Source organism: Stomoxys calcitrans, chromosome 5, assembly GCF_963082655.1.
Source record: "Stomoxys calcitrans chromosome 5, idStoCalc2.1, whole genome shotgun sequence".
Lineage (NCBI taxonomy): Eukaryota > Metazoa > Arthropoda > Insecta > Diptera > Muscidae > Stomoxys > Stomoxys calcitrans.
The window spans coordinates 35,402,873-35,424,695 of NC_081556.1; the positions used below are offsets into that span (position 1 = coordinate 35,402,873).

The 21,823-nt window shown below is 39.3% G+C and overlaps 1 protein-coding gene across 2 annotated transcripts in view; it reads left to right on the forward strand.

The window, feature by feature from the left end:
• Positions 1–21,823, forward strand: part of LOC106089292 (probable cytochrome P450 4ad1) — a 41,908-nt gene that overhangs the window by 12,534 nt on the left and 7,551 nt on the right. The window contains exons 1-4 of one of the 2 annotated variants that reach the window (XM_013255113.2): positions 8,818–9,009; positions 17,268–17,377; positions 17,559–17,838; positions 17,968–18,037. In XM_013255113.2, the coding sequence (XP_013110567.2) occupies positions 8,838–9,009; positions 17,268–17,377; positions 17,559–17,838; positions 17,968–18,037 (632 nt within the window). In that variant the 5' untranslated portion in view covers positions 8,818–8,837. Of the gene's footprint in view, positions 1–8,817; positions 9,010–17,267; positions 17,378–17,558; positions 17,839–17,967; positions 18,038–21,823 lie in introns of those variants that run through there. The other variant, XM_059369288.1, reaches the window with a different exon arrangement.

The window sequence follows — 21,823 nt, forward strand, 5'->3', positions numbered from 1 at the left end:
ATATATATATATATATATATATATATATATATATATATATATATATATATATATATATATATATATATTTCTGGCTTCTCCACAAAACCGGTTTTCTAACTATTTGAAAAATGAGATATTTTAACAACCGGTTCAGTTTCTGTAATTTTTAAAACACCGGTTAAACCGGTTATATCTTTTATACACCCTTTTATGAACTCTCTAGGCAGAAAAACATGCCTGTACCAAATTTTAAGCAGATCGGATGAAAACTGTGACCTGTACTTTGTACACAAATTAAGATGAACAGACGGACATAGCTTAATCGAATTAGAAAGTGATTCTGAGTCGATCGCTATACTTATCAACGGGTCTATCTCTTCCTTTTGGGTGTTACAACCAAATGCACTAAGTTATAATACCCTGTACCACAGTAGTGGTTTAGGGTACAAAAATTCAAAGAAAAAAAACCAATATGAGTTTGCCATTGCGGTAACTTCCTTAGTTTTGCAAGCATCACAATTTTTCATTTGCGAGGAAAATCTCTTTCCGATATGATGCTAGATGAAGCAATACTATAAAGCTTTCTGTGAAATACATTACAAAAACCAAATCTTTATTGGCGTAAAAATTCAAGGTAAAAAACGTTGTAACTCCTTCATTTTTTCGAATTTCGATTATTTTCCAGCATTCCGCAGTTCGAAATTCGAAAACGATTCGTAAAATAAACAAAATTACATAAAATTTCACATTTTATTTTTTTGCATTTTTTTCGCAAAGGCTAACCCCTTATGAAAAATTTCAATTTTTGATGCGAAAAAATTTTTCGAGTTGAGTATGCAGTATTAAAGATTATGGCAAAAAAATCGGATTAGTGCAACTCCTATTGTTTTTTCTTCAAAAAACAAGGTCAAAATCGCATAATTAATATCCGAAAAATGGTAAAAAATCGAGGTGAGTTTGAAATTGCTGTAACATCTTTAGTTTTGTGAATTTCAATTCTAAGGACACCGTTGAATTCGTGAGGAAAATCTCTTTCCGTAGAGGTGCTACATGAAGGAATAGTGTAAAGTTTTCTATGAAAAACCTTGCAAAAACCAAATCTTTTTTGGCGTAAAAATTCAAGGTAATTTTCAAGGTCAAAAACGTTGTAACTCCTTCATTTTTTCGAATTTCGATCATTTTCCAGCTGGTGCTGGACGAAGCAATGCTCTTTTATATTTTCTTGAATACTTTAGAGTATTGTTTCAAAATCGCATAATTCTATCCACGCAAGGATAGCGTTGTGCACAATTTTGGCAAGATTGGTCAATAAAAACGCTTGCAGTGGCTTTAGAAGTGAAAATCTGGTAATACACATATATGACAGCTATATCTAAATCTAAATGGAATTTAGCTATAATATTAAGAGTTATAAGAAAATCCTTCCTGCCTAATTTCGAGAGAATCGGTTAACAAATGAGCACTTTATTGCAATATTTCTCAAAATCGGACGATTATATATATGGGAGCTATACCTAAATCTGATCCGATTTCGACCAAACTCAATAGATATTGTGGAAGTCGTCGAGGAAAGCGTTGTACGAAGTTTTGTTAAGATTGGTCAATTAATGCGCTTGCAATGGCTCTATGAGTGAAAATCGGGCGATATATATATGGCAGCTATATCTAAATCTCAACCGATTTCCATGAAATTCACCAGCAATTTCGAGAGTCATAAAAAAATCGTTACTGCTAAATTTCGAGAGAATCGGTTAATAAATAACCATTTTATTGCATTATTACTGAAAATCGGATGAACATATATATGGGAGCTATATATAAATCTGAACCGATTTTGACCAAACTTAATAGATTTTGTGGAAATCGTCTCGAGGAAAGCGTTGTACGAAGTTTTGGGAAGATTGGTCAATAAATGCGCTTGCAGTGTCTCTAGGAGTAAAAATCGGGCGATATATATATCGCCCTATATCTAAATCTCAATGGCGGCTATATCTAAATCTCAACCGATTTCCATGAAATCCACCAGCAATGTCAAAAGTGTTAAAAAAATCGTTACTGCCAAATTTCGATAGAATCGGTTAATAAATTACTATTTTATTGCATTAGTACTGAAAATCGGACGAACATATATATGGGAGGTATATCCAATTCCGAACCGATTTTTCCAATATCAATAGGCTTCGCCTCTAGGCATATACCAAATTTTAAGATGATCAGGTGAAAACTGCGACCTTTACTTTGTACACAAATTAACATGGACAGACGGACAGACAGATGGAGATAGCTAAATCGAATCAGAAAGTGATTCTGAGTCGATCGGTACAGTTATCAGTGGGTACATCTCCCTTATCTTCCTTCACACTCTTCTCTTTCCGCACACTCCATTTCTAGTTCACTGGATATAGTTAGCTGAGATTTCATTCATCGGGTGTGCGTTCTTAGCCAAATTGCGCAGACAAGTTGATGCATATGCCCCATCGGTGTGTCGGCTCCGGTCTTAAACAGTTCGAACGGTAACCCATCGGTTTCTGCTGCCTGTTTGTTTTTTAACCATAGGCTTTTCCCATTTCCTTCTTGTTCTTACGGAAGAGACATTTTTCTTCTCTCCTTTTTTACATTCAGAATGTAAAGTTGCCCTGTATGCCCGATTCTTGGTTTAGTAGCTCTTTGACACGCTTGGTCGTACTATGGTTTTCTTGAAGGGGGCTTTTTGGTACGAATATTGTGTCTCTTTCCATGGAGTGGGCTATAGTTGGCATTGAGCTGGTATACTATCGGAACAGGGAGAGTTGGGTCAGCCGAATGAAGTATGCCGCTGCCACCAGCCTTCCGACATTCATATGATCGATTTGGGGTCTCGTGTTTTTATCGTATGACAGCAATGTGGCTATGTGAGTCCTTTGGTGTTGGAATCTGATGCCGATAAATGCCATGTTCTTTGCCGCGAAAAATCTATTAGCCGCAATCAATATCGGAAGTTTTTCGTATAGGCAAAATTTTCCGACTATTAGGCCAAAGATATGTTTTCCCCTTTTTTATACCCACCACCGAAGGATGGGGATATATTCATTTTGTCACTCCGTTAGCAACACATCGAAATATCCAATTCCGACCCTATAAAGTAGATAGATCGGTCCAGATTTCAATATAGCTGCCGTATAGACCGATCTCTCGACTTAAGGTTTGTTTGAGCATAAAAGGCGCATTTATTGTCCGATGTCGCCGAAATTTCAATCAGTTGTGTTGTGTTAGGCCCCACGACATCTCTCTTTAATTTGTCCCAAATCGGTTCAGATTTGGATATAGCTGTCATATAGACCGACCTCCCGATTTTAAGTCTTGGCCCCATAAAAGGTGCATTTATAATCCGATTTCGCTGAAATTTGACACAGTGACTTATGTTGGGCTTTTCGACATCCGTGTCGTATATGGTTCAGATCGGTATATATATGAATAAAGCTACCAAAAAGACCAATATTTTGTTCTACAAAGTAGAACAATGACGTGTAAATTGAAATAGTGAGAAGCTTAAGGCTTCCCGACATGTGACCCAAATATGGTTCAGATCGGACAATATTTAGATATAGCTTCCATATATACCGATCTGCCGATAAAAGGTCCGAAGCCTTGCAAAATTTTATAAAGATCGGGCAGTTTTACAGCCTTAAAAGCCATATCTGCTGAAATATATCTATAAAAGCTATATATAAATTAGATGCGAATCTGATGAAGTATTGCACGCGTATTGGAACGTCACAAAAACCACTTCCTGCCAAATTTGGTAAAGATAGCAAAATCGAATCAGAAAGTGATTCTAAGCCGATCGGTATACTTATTGATGGCTCTAGCTCTTCTCCTTCTTAGCGTTGCAAACAAATGCACAAAGTTATAATACCCTGTACCATGGATGTGTATCAGCGATATTTATTTCAGAAACTAATCAGGTTTCTTCTTTGTTTCCCAAATGGCGATTTAAACTGCCATAATTGTTCTCGCACTAAGGGTTTGTGTCTTTACTGTGCATAGGATCATGAACACTAACCAAAACTGCATGATCGACTTCTAAAAACCGAAGATGATTTGGTTTGTACTTGAACTGCATTATCGGTTAAAGACGATCGGTACGAAAACCAGTCAAAAATTAAAGTTTCTATGAACCAAACAAAGGTAATCGAGAGATTAGAATGTATGGGAGCTTCATCAGGTTATGAAACGCAAAAATTCAGGCAAATCGGATAAGACTTGCGCCCTCTAGAATATGTGTCGACCAATAAAATTGAACGATAAATCATCAAAAAGTGCATCATTAGCCAAGCCGCCGACGAAAAACCTAGGCTTCGTTCACTGACTTCTTGTAGTAGAACTGGGATTAAATTCCTTACCCTTTTCTTCGACCGAAAATAAACCTGGCCTACATATATCTGCAAATACACGGGGTAACTATGAGCACCATACAAGCTGGAACTTTTAGCTCCGACTTGTGTGGTGTCCATCTTTACCACGGGAAGCTTAGCTGAAAAGTACTGGACGCGTCCACAGGTTGCGGATGGTGGAAAGCTCCGTTTTTATGCGGAGTAGCTTCAAATGCGGCCGCGGGCAGTGAACGATTTTTGTGAGGAGAGTCTCAGTGAGGAGTCAGGTGGCACTGGCTCTTAATTAAATACTGAGTGCCAATGATACTCGAGATAACAAGGCGATTTATTGGCGCCTTCAAATAACCAATGGCCAACATCAGCGTCTGTTCCCAGGTTAAGGGCGGCTGGAGGCGAGCGTCGGATCTTGGAGATAGCGGCTCGCCACAACGAGGAATACATGTGCAATCCCACAAAACCCATGTGGTTGGGGCGCCGGGCCAGTAACCCGCCCCCGGAAACAAAGGAATAGTAAAAACGGAAAAAGGATCTGCTCCTGGAATGTCCGCACTCCTTATAGAGTCTGATCGAATTGAGATATACAGGAGTCAGAATGAAGTCCGGAAATTCTACCAAAGAATTAAACATCAAACTGATGGCTTTGGTGCAGGCACATCCTCCTGTAGAGACAAAGAAGGAAATCTGGTAACTGAAACAGATAACATGCTGAGGATATGGAACGAACTTTGCCGACGTTGGCGGCGAAGAGGACACCGCAGAACCAATCTCTGATGATGGTATAGAAGGTTTACCTCCTAGTCAGAATGAGGTCCAAGTAGTAGTGACCCCACTAAAGAACAACAAGGCAGCAGGAGCCGACGGGTTACCCTCTGAACTATTTAAGACCGGAGGCGATACGCTGATAAGGCGTATGCATCAGCTTATCTTCGCAATCTGCCTAGAAGAATGCATACCCGATGATTGGAACCTCAGCATACTATGTCCCGTACACAAGAAATGAGACAAGGCGGAATGTGCCAACTACAGAGGAATAAGTCTCCTTCCCATCGCATACAAGATTCTCTCGAGCGTACTGTGTGAAAGATTAAAACGCAAGGTCTATGAGATAATTGGGCCCTATCAATGCGGCTTGAGACGTGGTAAATCCACCCTAGACCAGATATTCACACTGCGCCACATCCTGGAAAAGACCCGAGAAGGACAAATCATCACCTACCATCTCTTTGTTGACTGCAAAGCCGCTTTCGGTACTCCTTTACGTTCAAAGGTATTTCAAGCCATGTCTGAGTTTGGTATTACTGAAAAATTAATAAAACAGCAGGAGGCGCTTTCCTCACAAAGAATGGGCAAGAATCTCTCCGAACCATTTAATAGCAAACGAGGTTTCAGACAAGGCGGCAACCTATCGTGTGATCTCTCTAATATCCTGCTGGAGAAGATTATACGAGATGCAGATGTGAATAGATATGGCACACTAATCACAAGAGAACACATGCTGCTCGCCGATGCCTACGACATTGACATAATAGGTCGGTCACCAGAAGTAGTAACTGCTGCCTTTGAAAGAATCGAAAGAGAGTCAGTGAAAATGGGTCTGGGAGTAAATGGAGATAAGACGAAATGGATGGTTTCAACTCCCATATCGCCCTGTAAAACCGAGCAGATCGAGAAAATGGAGAAAGTTGCAAACCTCAACTTTGAGATAGTCAGCAACTTTATCTACCTCGGCACCGCCATAACCAAAACGAATCACACCAGTTTTGAGGTTAAGCAAAGAATAATACTTGCATAAATGTTACTTTGGGGTGAGTAAGCAGTTTAGAAACAAGTAAAAGCGTGCTAAGTTCGGCCGGGCCGAATCTTATATACCCTCCACCATTCACCGCATTTGTCGAATTCTTTCCCGGTATCTCTTTTTAGACAAACAAAGGATAAAATAAATGAATTGCTATGCTTATTGAATTGAGTGTTGGAGACCACAGTAGAAGTCTATGAGTAGAATTTCAGCGAAATTGAATAAGAATTTTGCCTGGGGCTCAAAAAATAAAATAGGGAGATCGGTTTAAAGGGGAGTTGTATCAAGCTGAAGATCGATTCAGACCATATTTGGCACATATATTGAAGGTCATGGGAGTAGCCGTTGTACAAAATTAGCCAAATCGGATAATAATGACGCCCTCTTGCAGCTCAAGAAGTCAAGATCCAAGATCGGTTTATATGGCAGCTACATAAGGTTTTGTACCGATTTGAACCATATTTGGCACAGTTGTTAGAAGTCATAACAGAACACCTAATGCAAAATTTTAGCCCAATCGGATAGGAATTGCGTCCTCTAGTGGCTCAAGAAGTCAAGATCCCGTATCGGTTTATATGACAGCTATGTCAGGTTATGTACCGATTTGAACCATATTTGGCACAGTTGTTAGAAACTATAATAAAACAGCTCGTGCAAAATTTCAGCCTAATCGCTTAAGAATTACGTCCTCTAGTGGCTCAAGAAGTCAAGATCCCGGATCGGTTTATATGACAGCTATATCAAAACATGGACCCAGATGGCCCATTTACAATTTCAATCGACCTACACTCATAGGAAGTATTTGTGCAAAATTTCAAGCGGATAGTTTTACTCCTTCGAAAGTTAGCGTGCTTTCGACGGACGGACGGACGAACGGACAGACGGACGGACACGGCTAGATCGACTTAAAATATGACAGCTATATCAAAACATGGACCAATATGGCCCATTTACAATTTCAACCGACCTAAACTCATAAGAAGTATTTGTGCAAAATTTCAAGCTTTACTCCTTCGAAAGTTAGCGTGCTTTCGACAGACAGACGGACGGACGGACGGACAGATGGACGGACGGACGGACAGATGGACGGACACGGCTAGATCGACTTAAAATATCATGACGATCAAGAATATATATACTTTATGGGGTCTTAGACGAAAATTTCAAGGAGTTACAAACAGAATGACGAAATTAGTATACCCCCATCCTATGGTGGAGGGTATAACAAGGCCACCTCTCGACAGACGAAGATAACACTAAAAAAGACACTAATACTACCCGTGCAGTTATATGGTTCTAACGAAAGAAGCATGGGTACTTGTGAAAGCAGTTGAGGCAGTGCTTGGAGTATTTGAGAGAAAGATTCTTCGTATGAATCACAAGCTGTATGACGATGATAGTATAGAGCATAGTTGCACATTGCACATTTTTGCCCATAAACATGCCACTAAGGAACAGGGGCAAACTTCTCACATATCAAAGAGTGCAGTCCGATTCAATTTTAAGCTCAATGACAAGGGGCCTCCTTTTTATAGCCGAGTCCGAACGGCGTGCCTCAGTGCGACACCTCTTTGGAGAGAAGTTTTACATGGCATAGTACCTCACAAATGTTGCCAGCATTAGGAAGGGGAAACCACCGCTTAAAATTTTTTCTGAAGGTCTCGCCAAGATCTGAACCCAGGTTTTCAGCGTCTTAGGCGGACATGCTAACCTCTGCGATATGGTGGTGGAGAGAGCATAGTTACACGCATCAAAATACAACGACTGCGTTGGCTAGTTTATGTCGTCAAAATGGATGAAGAAGCTCCAGCAAAGAAGTCTTTTAAAGGCAAACACGGTGGTACAGGCAAACCGGGAAGACCAAAAACCCGATAGAAAGATCAAGTGGTGGGAGACACCTCGAAACTTGGTGTCAGAGATTTTAGAATGAGCTTAGAAGATCGAGGCGCTTGGAACGCTATTCTACGTTTGGTTAGTGGAACAAATGTTCTGTCAAAGCCAATTAAAGTAAAGTACATATATCTGCATGCCAGACAGACTGGCGATTGTGGCTCATGAAACTATTGTCCACATACATATATTCAATTCTTCAAACAACGAAAATACTTTACGACATTGGCTTTTGATACATCACAATACCTTTTGGGTACCTATCATCTAAAAATAAGCAAAACATTATATACAGGCAAAAAAAAAAACAATAACATACGATCCATCGACCCACTGATACTTCACAGGGACTTTGACCAGATGATGATTAGCTAGAGGCTTATTCAGAACGCCAGCTGTGTTGAAATAATGACAACAAGTCTTCCAATTGGTTAAAACTTTTGTTATCAAAATAAAGAGCACCACAGCACTACTCGTAAATGAGTCAATTATTATTATGGACAATTATGACCGACCATCTCAACCAAAAATATACAAAGTGAAAAGTCAACAAGTGCTTCTTGCACTGCTAATCAAATAATTGAGCGATATTATCGAAATCAAGTGAAAGAGGTGTAAGATAAGCCTCATTATCGCATTTCGGGCATACAGAAGGCCCTTTGAACACAATTTTAGTTGACAACACCCTCCTATAATTCTTAGCTAACAATTCAGTATATTTTGTGAAAGCTACGCGTAAAGTGTGTTGTTTGTTCTCTCGGTTCCGGTGGCGTAATACAAAACAAAAATCCTTGGCCATGGAAATGTTTTTATTGGCCTTGGCCATAGTCGTGGTGACAGTTTTATTCTTTAGGGGCATTAAAATTTTCAATTATATCGATCATGTTGCTGGCATTATGGAAATGATACCTGGACCTACACCCTATCCGTTTGTGGGAAATTTGTTTCAATTTGGCCTGAGGCCGGATGGTGAGTATAGGCGATGAAAGAAAGGCGTTTGCCTACAAAAAACCAACCATCTTAATTGCTGGATATAATAATTCTCTTAGTTTATCAACTTTTATTGGTAAACGTTAGATGTTCTATATGGAAATGCAAAATCTTCAATAAAAGCCTAGGCAAAATAATGCAAGTTTTGAATAACTTCAAGCTACGAATTGGGTTAATTCTATGTTGGATAGTTGAATGCTTCACAACTCGAACACTTCTACAGGTTCTAGTATGAGCAGATTGTGATCACCAAACATATGGTAGCCCCGAAAGCCGACTTGTCAGTGTGCATGGATTTCCAGTGCAGGGGTCGTGGGTTCGATTCCCGCCAGAAGCCTTGGTCTGTCGCTACTGTGGTATCACAATGGACTTAAAAATGTCTAAGTGAGTGTGTAAAGGACTGCCACTCTTACCTAACCTAACCATGGTAGCTGAAACATATTGTCTTCACCTAAAGTAGAACCAGTAAAAAGGTGTTAAGTTCGGCAGGATTTATATGTAAACTTCCTTTCGTCATAATCCAGTGAATACTGCATAATTTATGCCCCCAAAGCAGCCTTATCGAAATATGGTCCACTGGGTCAAACTTCACCAAAATTGGATTATAAATGGGCCTTTTATGGGGCCAAGATCGGTCCATAAGGCAGCTATATCCAAATCTGAACCGATATGAGCCAAATTAAAGAAGAATATCGAAGGGCCTACCATTGTCCCAAATTTTGGCAAAATCGGAAAATAAATGCACCTTTTATGGGCCCAAAACCTTAAATCAAGAGATCGGTCTATGTGGCAGCTAATCCCAATCTGGACCGATCTAGGCCAAATTGAAGAGGGATGTCGAAGCGCCTAACACAAATCGCTGTCCAAAATTTCGGACAATGAATGCGCCTTTTATGGGTCCAAAACCTTAAATCAAGAGATCAGTCTATATGGAAGCTATATCCCAATCTGGACCATAAGGGCCAAATTGCAGAAAGATGTCGAAGAGCCTAAGATAACTTACTGTTCCAAATTTCGGCGAAATCGGACAATAAATGCGCCTTTTATGGGTCCAAGACCTTAAATTGATCGGTCTATATGGCAGCTATATACAAATCTGGACCGATCAGGGCAAAATTTCAGCGGAATCGGACAATAAATGCGCCTTTTATGGGCCCAAGATCCAAATCGGGTCTGATCTGGTCAAAATTGAAGAGGGATCTCGAAGGGCCTAACATAACTCCTTAATTTCAGCGAAATCGGACAATAAATGCGTCTTATAGGGCCCAACCCTTAAATCGAGTGATCGGTCTATATGACAGCTAATCCCAATCTGGACTTATCTGGGCCAAATTGCAGAAAGATATCGAGGGGCCTAACACAGCTCACAACAAATTTCGGCGACATCGAACTATATATGCGCCTCTTATGGACCCAAAAGCTTAAATAGTGGGATCGGTCTATATGACAGCTATATCCAAATCTGGACCGATCTAGGCCTAATAAGAGTAGAATGTCGAAGAGCCTAACAAAACTCATAATAATTGCGCCTTTACAATGCAAAAACAAATTTTGCCCTTGAACATTCCACGAAGGAACATGGGCAAATTTCTCACATATCAATGAGTGCAGTCCGATTCAAGTTTAAGCTCAATGATAAGGGACCTCCTTTTTATAGCCGAACCCGAATGGCGTGCCGCAATGCGACTCCTGTTTGAAGAGAAGTTTTACATGGCATAGTACCTTACAAATCTTGCCAACATTAGGAGGGGAAACCCACCGCTGATTTTTTTTTCTGGCTCGGATTCGAACCCGTGCTTTCAGCGTCATAGGCGGACATGCTAACCTCTGCGCTATGGTGGCCTCCGCGCCTTTACAATACAATGGACAATAATTGCATCTTAAATAGGCGGATCGGTCTATATGGAAGCCATATCCAAATCTGGACCGATCGGGACCAAAGGAGAAGGAAGGAGGATGTCGAGTAGCCTAACACAACTCATTGTCCCAAATTTCATTAAAATCGAATAATAAATGTGGCTTTTATGAGATTAAAACATTAAATCGGCAGATCGGTCAATATGGGGGCTATATCAAGTTAAAGTCCTATATAGCCCATCTTCGAATTTGACCTGCCTATGGACAAAAAAAGAATCTGTGCAAAGTTTCAGCTGAATATCTCTATTTTTCAAGACTGTAGCGTGATTTCAACAGACAGACGGACGGACGGTCTATATGGCTGTTATACTCACCTCCATCCTTCGGTGGTGGGTATAAAAAAGGAATGACATTCCTTCAGCCTTTTCTACAGGAGAACATTAATCGAGTATCGGTGGTGGGTATAAAAAAGGAATGACATTCCTTCAGCCTGTACTGCCTGGTCAGTCATTGGATACCCATAACCCAAAGCTATGGCAGACGACTAAGGTAAAATCTTGTTACTAAAGTCTTATCCAACAATGACTGGAATGGCTGCTTGATACCAAAGTTAGGAGTTGTATACCATACCAGAGGCAGTTGCCAGTTTTTGGTAAAATGTTTAACATTGGAATTATTTAAACTTTTCAGTATGCATTATTGACCCAGAAAAAGAAGCAGGGTCGCTGAATTTAATCAACATCAGGACGATACATTTTACAATCGTCTGCTATGCGAATATTTCATAAATTTTGACGACAACTACTGTTATAAAAGTTATCAAGAGAATCGACAACATCAAACCGCTTTAACGAACTTTTGCCCTCTTCCATTAACTATTATCAATCATGATAATATATATAACAATGCATATCATACATTATCGTTCGGGCTGAACGTAGAAGAATTCATAAAATAATGATAATAATATCAATATCTTTATGTGCCGGGCTACTATACACTGACGATATGAAATTCGAAAAACAAAATCCTGCTTTTGTAAAAAATGCAAAAGAAACTAACAAAGCATTCATTAAATCGAATTTGCAAATACAGTGACAGAGATAGACCCATTAATAAGAAAAACGATCGACTCAAAATCACTTTCTGATTCGATTAAGCAATGTCCGTCTGTTTGTTTGTCTGTCTGTCTGTCCGTCTGTCATGTACAAAATACAGGTTGCAGTTTTCATCCGATCGTCTTCAAATTTGGTACAGCCATGTTTTTTGGCCTAAAGACGAAGCTTATTGAAATCGGAAAAAATTGGATAATATTCAGATAAGGCTTCCATACATTTGTTCGCCGAGAAAAGCATTGTGCAGAATTTTGGCAAGATTGGTCAAAAAATGAGCTTGCAGTAGCTCTAGGAGTGAAAATCGGGCGATATACATATATGACAGCTATATCTAAATCTATAATACCATGTACCACAGTAGTGGTGTAGGATATAAAAATTCAATTCAACGTGAGATTACATTTGCTATAACTTCCTTAGTTTTGCAAACTTCACATTTTCACAGCCACTGTTGTATTCGTGACGAAAATGTCTTTCCGTAGTAGTGCTAGGTGAAGCAACACTGTAAAGCTTTCTGTGATAAACATCGCAAAAACCAAAGTTTTTCGGGCTTAAAAATTCAAGAAAATTTTCAAGGTCAAAAACGTTGTAACTCCTTCATTTTTTCGAATTTCGATCATTTTCCAGAATTCCGCAGTTCGAAATTCGAAAACGATTCGTACAATAAACAAAATTACATAAAATTTCACATTTTATTTTTTTTGCATTTTTTTCGCAAAGGCTAACCCCTTATGAAAATTTTCAATTTTAGATGCGAAAAAATTTTTCGAGTTGAGTATGCAGTATTGAAGATTATGGCAAAAAAATCGGATTACAGCAACTCCTATGTGTTTTCTTCAAAACACAAGCTTAAAATCGCTTAATTAATATCCGAAAAATGGTAAAAAAATCGAGGTGAGTTGGAAATTGCTGTAACATCTTTAGTTTTGCGAATTTCAAAATTCTAAGGACACCGTTGGATTCGTGAAGAAAATCCCTTTCCGTAAAGATGCTGGACGAAGCAATACTCTTTCCTATTACCTTGAATACTTTGGAGTATTGCTTCAAAATCGCATAATTATTATCCAAAAAATTAAAAAAAAACCAATGTGAGTTTGCAATTGCTGTAACTTCCTTAATTTTTTAAGCTTCACAATTTCTCAGGCAGCGTTGGATTCGCAAGGAAAATCTCTTTCCGTAGTGGTGCTAGATGAAGCAATACTGTAAAGTTCTCTATAAAAAACAAAGCAAAAACCAAAGTTGTTCGGGCGTAAAAATTCAAGGTCATTTTCGAGGTCAAAAACGTTGTAACTCCTTAATTTTTTTCGAATTTCGATCATTTTCCAGCATTCCGCAGTTCGAAATTCGAAAACGATTCGTACAATAAACAAAATTACATAAAATTTCACATTTTATTTTTTTTGCATTTTTTTTGCAAAGGCTAACCCCTTATGAAAATTTGGAATTTTTGATGCGAAAAAATTTTTCGAGTTGAGTATGCAGTATTGAAGATTATGGCAAAAAAATCGGATTAGTGCAACTCCTATGTTTTTTCTTCAAGAAACAAGCTCAAAATCACATAATTAATATTCGAAAAATGGTAGAAAATCGAGGTGAGTTTGAAATTGCTGTAACATCTTTATTTTTGTGAATTTCAAAATTCTAAGGACACCGTTGGATTCGTGAAGAAAATCTCTTTCCGTAATGATGCTGGACGAAGCAATACTCTTTCCTATTTCATTGAAAACTTTAGAGTATTGCTACAAAATCGCATAGATCATATCCAAACAAGTTAAAAATGACAAAATGCTAATTTTGCCCATGAACATTCCACTAAGGAACAGGGGCAAACTTCTCGCATATCAATGAGTGCAGTCCGATTCAAGTTTTATGCTCAAATGATAAGGGGCCTTCCTTTTATAGCCGAGTCCGAACGGCGTGGCTCAGTGCGACACCTCTTTGGAGAGAAGTTTTACATGGCGTAGCTCCTCACAAATGTTGCCAGAGGGGAAAACCACAGCAAACAAATTTTTTTTCTGATGGTCTCGCCAGGATTCGAACACAGGCGTTCAGCGTCATACGCGGACATGCTAACCTCTGCGCTACGGTGGCCTCGAGGAAAGCGTCGTACAAAATGTTGGAAAGATTGGTCAATAAATGCACTTGCAGTGACTCTAAGAGTACACAAATTAACATGGACAGACAAACCGACAAACAGACGGACATAGCTAAATCGTGTCAGAAAGTGATTCTGGGTCGATCGGTATACTTATCAATGGGTCTATCTCTCTTCCTTTTGGGTGTTACAAACAAATGCACTAAGTTATAATACCCTATACCACAGTAGTGGTGTAGGGTATAAAAACACCAGTCATAGAAAAGCACCACCTCCAAAATTTCAGGCAAACCGAGTAATAGTTGCGCACTCCAGAGGTTCAGAAAGTCAAACTAGGAGATCGCTTTATATGGCAGCTAAATAAGGTTATATACCGATTTAGACAATACTTGAAACAGTTGTTGGAAGTCATACCAAAACGACATATGCAAAATTTCAACCATATTGTATAAGAATTGCACCCTCTAGAAGCCCAATAAGTCTAATCGGCGGATCGATTTATATGGCGTCTATATCAGGATATGGACTGATTTAGACCATACTTAACGCAGTTGGTGCAACTCAAATTAAAACACTTCTTCCAAAATTTTGGCCAAATCGGATAAGTATGGCGCCCTCTAGAAGCTCAAAATATCAAGACCCAATATCGGTTTATATGGCAGATATATCAAGTTATTGATCGATTTAAACCATGCTTAGCACAGTTATTGGAAGTCATAACGAAACACGTCATGTAAAATTTCAGCCAAATCGGATAGGAATTGCGCCCTCTAGAGGCTCAAGAAGTCTAATCGGGAGATCGGTTTATATTGCGGCTATATCAGGTTATTTACTGATTTTAACTATACTTGGGACAGTTGATACCAGAACACTTCATGCAAAATTTCTGCCAAATCGGATCAGAATTGCGCTCTCTAGAAGCTCTGGAAGTCGAGACCCTAGGTCGGTTTATATGACAGCTATATTAGGTTATCAACCGATTTAGACAATTTCAGCCAAATCGGATAAGAATTGCAACCTCTAGAAGCTCAAGAAGTCAAGAACCAAGATCGGTTTATATGGCAGATTTATCAAAACATGGACCGCATTGGCCCATTTACAATACCAACCGACCTACAGTTATAAGAGGTATTTTGTGCAAAATTTCAAGCGCCTAGCTTTACTCATTCGAAAGTTTGTCCGCTTTCGACAGACGGTCGGACGGGCGGACGGACATGGCTAGATCGACATTAAATGTCAATACGATCAAAAATGTATACTTTATGGGGTCTTAGACGCATATTTCGAGGTATTGCAAACGAAATTACGAAATTAGTATACCCCCCATCCTATGGTGAAAGATATAAAAATTGGGAAAACCCAACGAGTTAAAATTTTCCAACGCCCATATCCCCCAATAGGACACATGTTTTTATGCCCACCAACATAGGATAGGGGGTTTATTCATTTAGTCATTCCATTTGCAACACATCGAAGTATCCGTTTCCGACCCTATAAAGCTATATGCCGGTTATGGGTCTTAAGTCCGCAATAGGCGCATTTATTATCAGATTTCGACGAAATTGAAAATAGAGAGTTTTTTTAAGCCTCCCGACATCCGATCCAAATATGGTTGAGATCGGACTGTATTAAGGTATAGCTGCCATACAGACCGATCTGCCCATTCAAGGTCTTAAGCCCATAAAAGCCTCAATTATTACCCGATTTCTCTGAAATTTAAAGTAGTGAATTTTTCTAACCATTCCGACGTCCGACACAAATGTGGTTCAGATCAGACTATGTTTAGATATAGCTGCCATATAGGCCGATCTGCCGATTAAGGGTCTTAAGCCCATAAAAGCCGCAATTTTTGTCCGATTTCGCCGATTTGACACAGTGACTTGTATAAAGCCTCCCGTCAACCGATCAGCACATGGTCCAGATCAGACTATATTTCGATGTAGCTGTCATATAGACCGACCTTCCAACTTAGGGTCTTAATCCCATAAAAAGAGGACTTATTGGCCGATTTCGCTGAAAATGTGGCTTGTATAAGAGTTCTCGAGACCTCAATCATATATGATTGAAACCAGCCCTGATTTGCATATCACGATGGATGTGGTAGTGGAGTTGTTATAAAAGAGGATGGGTAATTCATCCATGGTGGTGGGTATCCAAAATTCGGCTCGACCGAACTTAACACGTTTTTAGTTGTGTTTACTCCATATGTCCCCTAAAACCATGCAAAAATTGGTTTTGCACCTAGCAATATTTGTGGCCTCGATCTTTGCCCGAAAGTTGTATTTTGGGGTTTTTCAGACAAAATTTATTTTTAGTTTTTTAAGGACACCTTTATCTGCATAACTCGAAGAGAAGTACTATGGTATCTTTATTTGTTTTTTTTTTTTGATTTTTTATGTGAGGGCTATATTCAATTATAGATCAATGTACCCCATATTCAAACTTAACCTGCCTTTGAACCAAAAAAGAATCTCTGCTATGTTTCAGCTCGATATCTTAATAATTAAGGGGTGTGGTGCGATTTCAACTGTCAGACGGACGTGTGCAGATAGTCTTAGATTTGTACGACGATCAACAGTTTATCCATAACCTCTTTTGAACCTTACCTAAGTTCTGAATTGATTTTCTATGTCCCAATAATCAAAAATTTACAAATCTGATAATATTTTATAGTTTTTATAAAACTTTGGTCTAGTTAGACCATGTCCGCTTAAATACGTAGACAAAAATCTTAGCCCATCCTAGGGTTAAACACACTTTTGGAATGAAGCTCCTAAAAGTATAGTTTAAAAAATCGAAAAAACGATTTATTTCTTGTGTTTATAATCATTGAAGCATTTGCTTAAATGCAAGCTGCAAAAACCTACCGAAATATCATAAACAAAAAAAACCCCGTTACACTGCTCTTTAAATCCGGATTTAATGGCTCGATCATCGGTTTACTCTTTGTAAAATCAGCTGACGAGAGCCTTAAATCCATTTTTAATGAACAGTGTAAACGGGGTTTGAGATTGAATTTGAATAAAGTATTTTGCCATATGAAGCTCAATGAAGGTGCGACTAACAACAATTTAGTTTTTTTTCCTCATATATTAAAAAAAAAATCTCAATAAATAATTTATAGCAATCTTCTATATTTAAACAGTTTTCCTACTTTTCTGTATTTTTAGAATATCCCAAAAAGATTTTACAATATTGCCGGAAATATGAATTCCAAGGCTTCCGCTCTTTGGTATTCTTCCAATACCATGTCATGTTAAGTGATCCAGCGGAAATACAGGTATGTATGCATGTGTGGGTTGTAAATAATTTCATTTCAGATATGTAAATTCATGCATATGTTATCCAGTCATGTATGAATATATGCCCATATTACATTCATTATATCCGGCTTTTGTCAATAAATCTTCATTTTTCTCATTCCTTGTTCATTTGTGCATATTTTTTGCATTGGCTTTCAGAACATGCTGTCAAGTCCGTCTCTATTGTATAAGGAACATTTGTACTCCTTCCTACGTCCCTGGCTGGGTGATGGGCTATTGACTAGTTCCGGTGCCAGATGGCTTAAACATCAGAAATTATATTTACCAGCCTTTGATAGTCAGGCCATTGAGGGCTATATGCAGGTTGTTAACAAGACTGGCCGAAAATTTGTAAACAAATTACAAGAGTATGCTGAAAATGGTGATATATTCGATGTACAAGATGTAGTAAGGAAGTGTACGCTGGACATTGTGTGTGGTATGTAAATTGCCAAAAGAAAGCAAAATGTTAAAGTCAATACAACATAACTGTAACCTAAATTTGTGAAAACTTTATCACCAATTCAAATATTAAAAGAAAATCTTAACTTTGTTTGTTTTAATGCAGAAAATGCCACTGGTGTACCAAGTAATTCACTGGACAATCAACCATCGAAAATGCATGCCGCTATTGCTGAGTAAGTAGAAATGAAACAAAGGGAAATATAAATGTATCTATATAAATTAATCTAATATACACTCCACCATGGATCGTATTTGTCGAGTTATTTTCCCGGCATCTCTTCTTAGGCAAAAAAAAGGATATAAGAAAAGATTTGCTCTGCTATTAGAGCAATATCAAGATATGGTCCGGTTTGGACCACAATTAAATTATATGTTGGAGACCTGTGTAAAATGTCAGCCAATTCGAATAAGAATTGCGCCCTTTGGGGGCTCAAGAAGTAAAATAGAGAGATCGATTTATATGGGATCTATATCGGGCTATAGACCGATTCGGACCATAATAAACACGTATGTTGATGGTCATGAGAGAATCCATCGTACAAAATTTCAGGCAAATCGGATAATAATTGCGACCTCTAGAGGCTCAAGAAGTCAAAAACCCAGATCGGTTTATATGGCAGCTATATCAGGTTATGAACCGATTTGAACTCAATTTGATACAGTTGTTGAAAGTAAGAATAAAATACGTCATACAAAATTTCAGCCAAATCAGATAGGAATTGCGCACTCTAGAAGCTCAAGAAATCAAGTCCCCAGATCTGTTTATATGACAGCTATATCAGGTTATGAACCGATTTGAACCATACTAGGCACAGTTGTTGGGTATCATAACAAAATACTACGTGCAAAAATTCATTCAAATCGGATAAGAATTGCGCCCTATAGAGGCTCAAGAAGTCAAGACCCCAGATCGGTTTATATGGCAGCTATATCAGGTTATGAACCGATTTGAACCATGCTTGGCAAAGTTGTAGGATATCATAACAAAGCACGCCGTGCAAAATTTCATTCCAATCGGATAAGAATTGCGCACTCTAGAGGCTCAAGAAGTCAAGACCCAAGATCGGTTTATATGGCAGCTATATTAAAACATGGACCGATATGGCCCATTTACAATACCAACCGACCTACACCAATAAGAAGTATTTGTGCAAAATTTCAAGCGGCTAGCTTTACTCCTTCGGAAGTAAGCGTGATTTCGACAGACAGACGGACGGACGGACAGACGGACGGACATGGCTAGATCGACATAAAATGTCGCGACGGTCAAGAATATACATACTTTATGGGGTCTCAGACGAATATTTCGAGTAGTTACAAACAGAATGACGAAATTAGTATACCCCCCATCCTATGGTGGAGGGTATAAAAACGGTGTAAAGTTCTGCCGTGCCGAAGGATTGGTACCCATCACTATAGATTTGAGGTAGCTCAGTGTCATATAAATATAGGCTGAGCACGTTGTTGTTGTCGTTGTCTTAGCCACATTTTCATGTGGAGACGGCGATCCTTCACTAGGTGAGCAAGCTCGTTCCGGCCCAAAGGACCGATTGCCGTTGAAACAGGGTGGTCATTGGTTAGTTAAAGGTGCCAATAACTCGCCTTGTCATATCGACCATCATTGCCACTCAGTATTTATGCAAGAGCCGGTGCTGCTAAACCTCTCAGTAAGACTCTCCGCTCGATACATCAGATTTTCCGCGACTGCCGTTGCAGGTACATGAGGAGCAGCTGCAACGGCAGACCCCAATGTTCCAACCTGCGTGGTTGGAACATTGGGGTCTGACGCAACCTAGCGCAACTCTCTAAGCAAATCTCAGCGAAATCGGTAGATTTTCCAAACATATAGTCACATCTAAAACTCCTCCCTAAATGTTATTTGGTCGTTAGTATTCGAGAATTCTGCCAGGGCTTGGCCCCGCTTATTATTGTTGGTTCTGTGCCACAAAATATGATTAAAGTTCGCAACGCACCCTATCAGTACTTCATTTCCTGACTGTATTGTCTTATAACTGGATATAGTATAGACCAATCACTCGATTTGAGGCTCTAGACCAAAAAATACGGCATTTATTGGCAGATTTCGTTCAAATTTGGCACACTGAGTTGTATTGGGGCCCTCGACCTCGTAGGTCCTCTTAGATCGGAAAATATTTGGATATAGCCGTCATATAGACCGATCCGATTATTATTAGAAAAGGATATATTACCCGATTTTGCTGAAATTTAGCACAGTGTACTGTTTTAAGTCCTTGAATTATAAAATAACGTTCTCATCGAATTTGATCCTAATCGGACCTCCTCCCTAATCCTATTAACAAAGCAGTATTACCAATATTAATTGTTATTAGGTGGATAGTAGTCAAGAATTCTGCCAGGCCTTGGCCCCGTTTATTAATGTTGGTACTTCCACTCAAAATATTCCTGCCTGTTTTGACTACCTTACCAGCCTTTGTAGCTCCGACGTGGAAGGCGGTGTCGGAGACTTGAAAGGCAGAAAAAGTAATGCCAGGTATGTCTCACCGTCTCCATATCTCATCACTGTTGCATCCGATGTTGAGAACTCTGGGGATAATATATAAAGAAAATTTTTATGACAAATAACGCAGATCCTCTGCCGAATTTCAGTGTTAGCATGGAATAACCACAAACTTTGTTCTGGGTCGTTTATGGCTCCTCAATTGAGGCAATATGAAAATTGTCCTTTCTGAGTTTCTCCATCAGTGCGTGTGTAGCCGTTTCTCTCCAATGGATGTTTATCTGGATGACCTCAATTATTGGTCCTCCAATAAATAGGCTTCTCGGGAGTGGTTGACCATCATGTTCTCTCTGTTCTTAAGGCTGCTTTGAGTTTCCTGTCACTGCACTGCCCGATGTTTCAATATTAGGATCTTTGCCTATCCTAGTCTTCCAAATCTTGAGCATGAACATTCTATTCAACAGGACCAACAGGACAACGATTAAAGTTTAAACTCAATGATAAGGGACCTCCTTTTTATAGCCGAGTCCGAACTGTGTGACGCAGTGCGACATCTCCTTGGGGAGAAGTTTTTACATGATTGCTATACCATTTTATGAAATGGCATAGTTCCTCACAAATATCGCTAGCATTAGGAGGGGATAACCACCGCTAACAATTTTTTCTGATTGTCACGCCAGGAATCGAACCCATGCATTCAGCGTTATTGGTAGACATTCTTAACTCCGCGTTACGGTGACCTTCATCTTTGCCTGTCCTGCTTTCGACTTTCTTCCGACTTTCTCAAGATTCTTCCGAAAGTCGGTGATGGTTGCATTGGCGGCTCCCTGTTTATTAGACTGTATTGAGTCTCCTGTCTTTGCACGGCCTGATGTATTAATGTTAGAATCTCTGCCTATCCAAGTCTTCCCAATATTGAGAATAGGTGATGGTCTCGTTGTCCGCCCACTGTGCGTTAGGCAGTGTTGCGTCTGCTGTCGTTGCACTGCCTGATGTCTCAATATGAGGATCTATCTTTGCCTATTCTAGACTTTCAAATCTTAAAAAAATACAGTTTTAGACCCGCAGAACGCCTCCTTGCTTAAGACTTTCAACATACTTCCCGTCGTGAATTTGTTGCCCCATCGCTTGATGAAGACCGTCGATGTCCATATTTCTCACAAGGTCGAGCTTTGTGTCCACCCAGAGAGTCTGGATACTTCTAACGAGCAGTGTCATAATATTCTCCATCCCTGTTTATTAGTCTGCATTGAGTCTCCTGTCTCTGCACGGCCTGATGTATTAATGTTAAGATCTCTGCCTTTCCAAGTCTTCCCAATATTGAGAATCGATGATGGTCTCGTTTTCTACCCACTGTTCGTTGGGCAGTGTTGAATCTGCTGTCGTTGCACTGCCTGATGTCTCAATATGAGGATCTATCTTTGCCTATGCTAGACTTTCAAATCTTAAAAAAATACAGTTTTAGACCCGCAGAACGCCT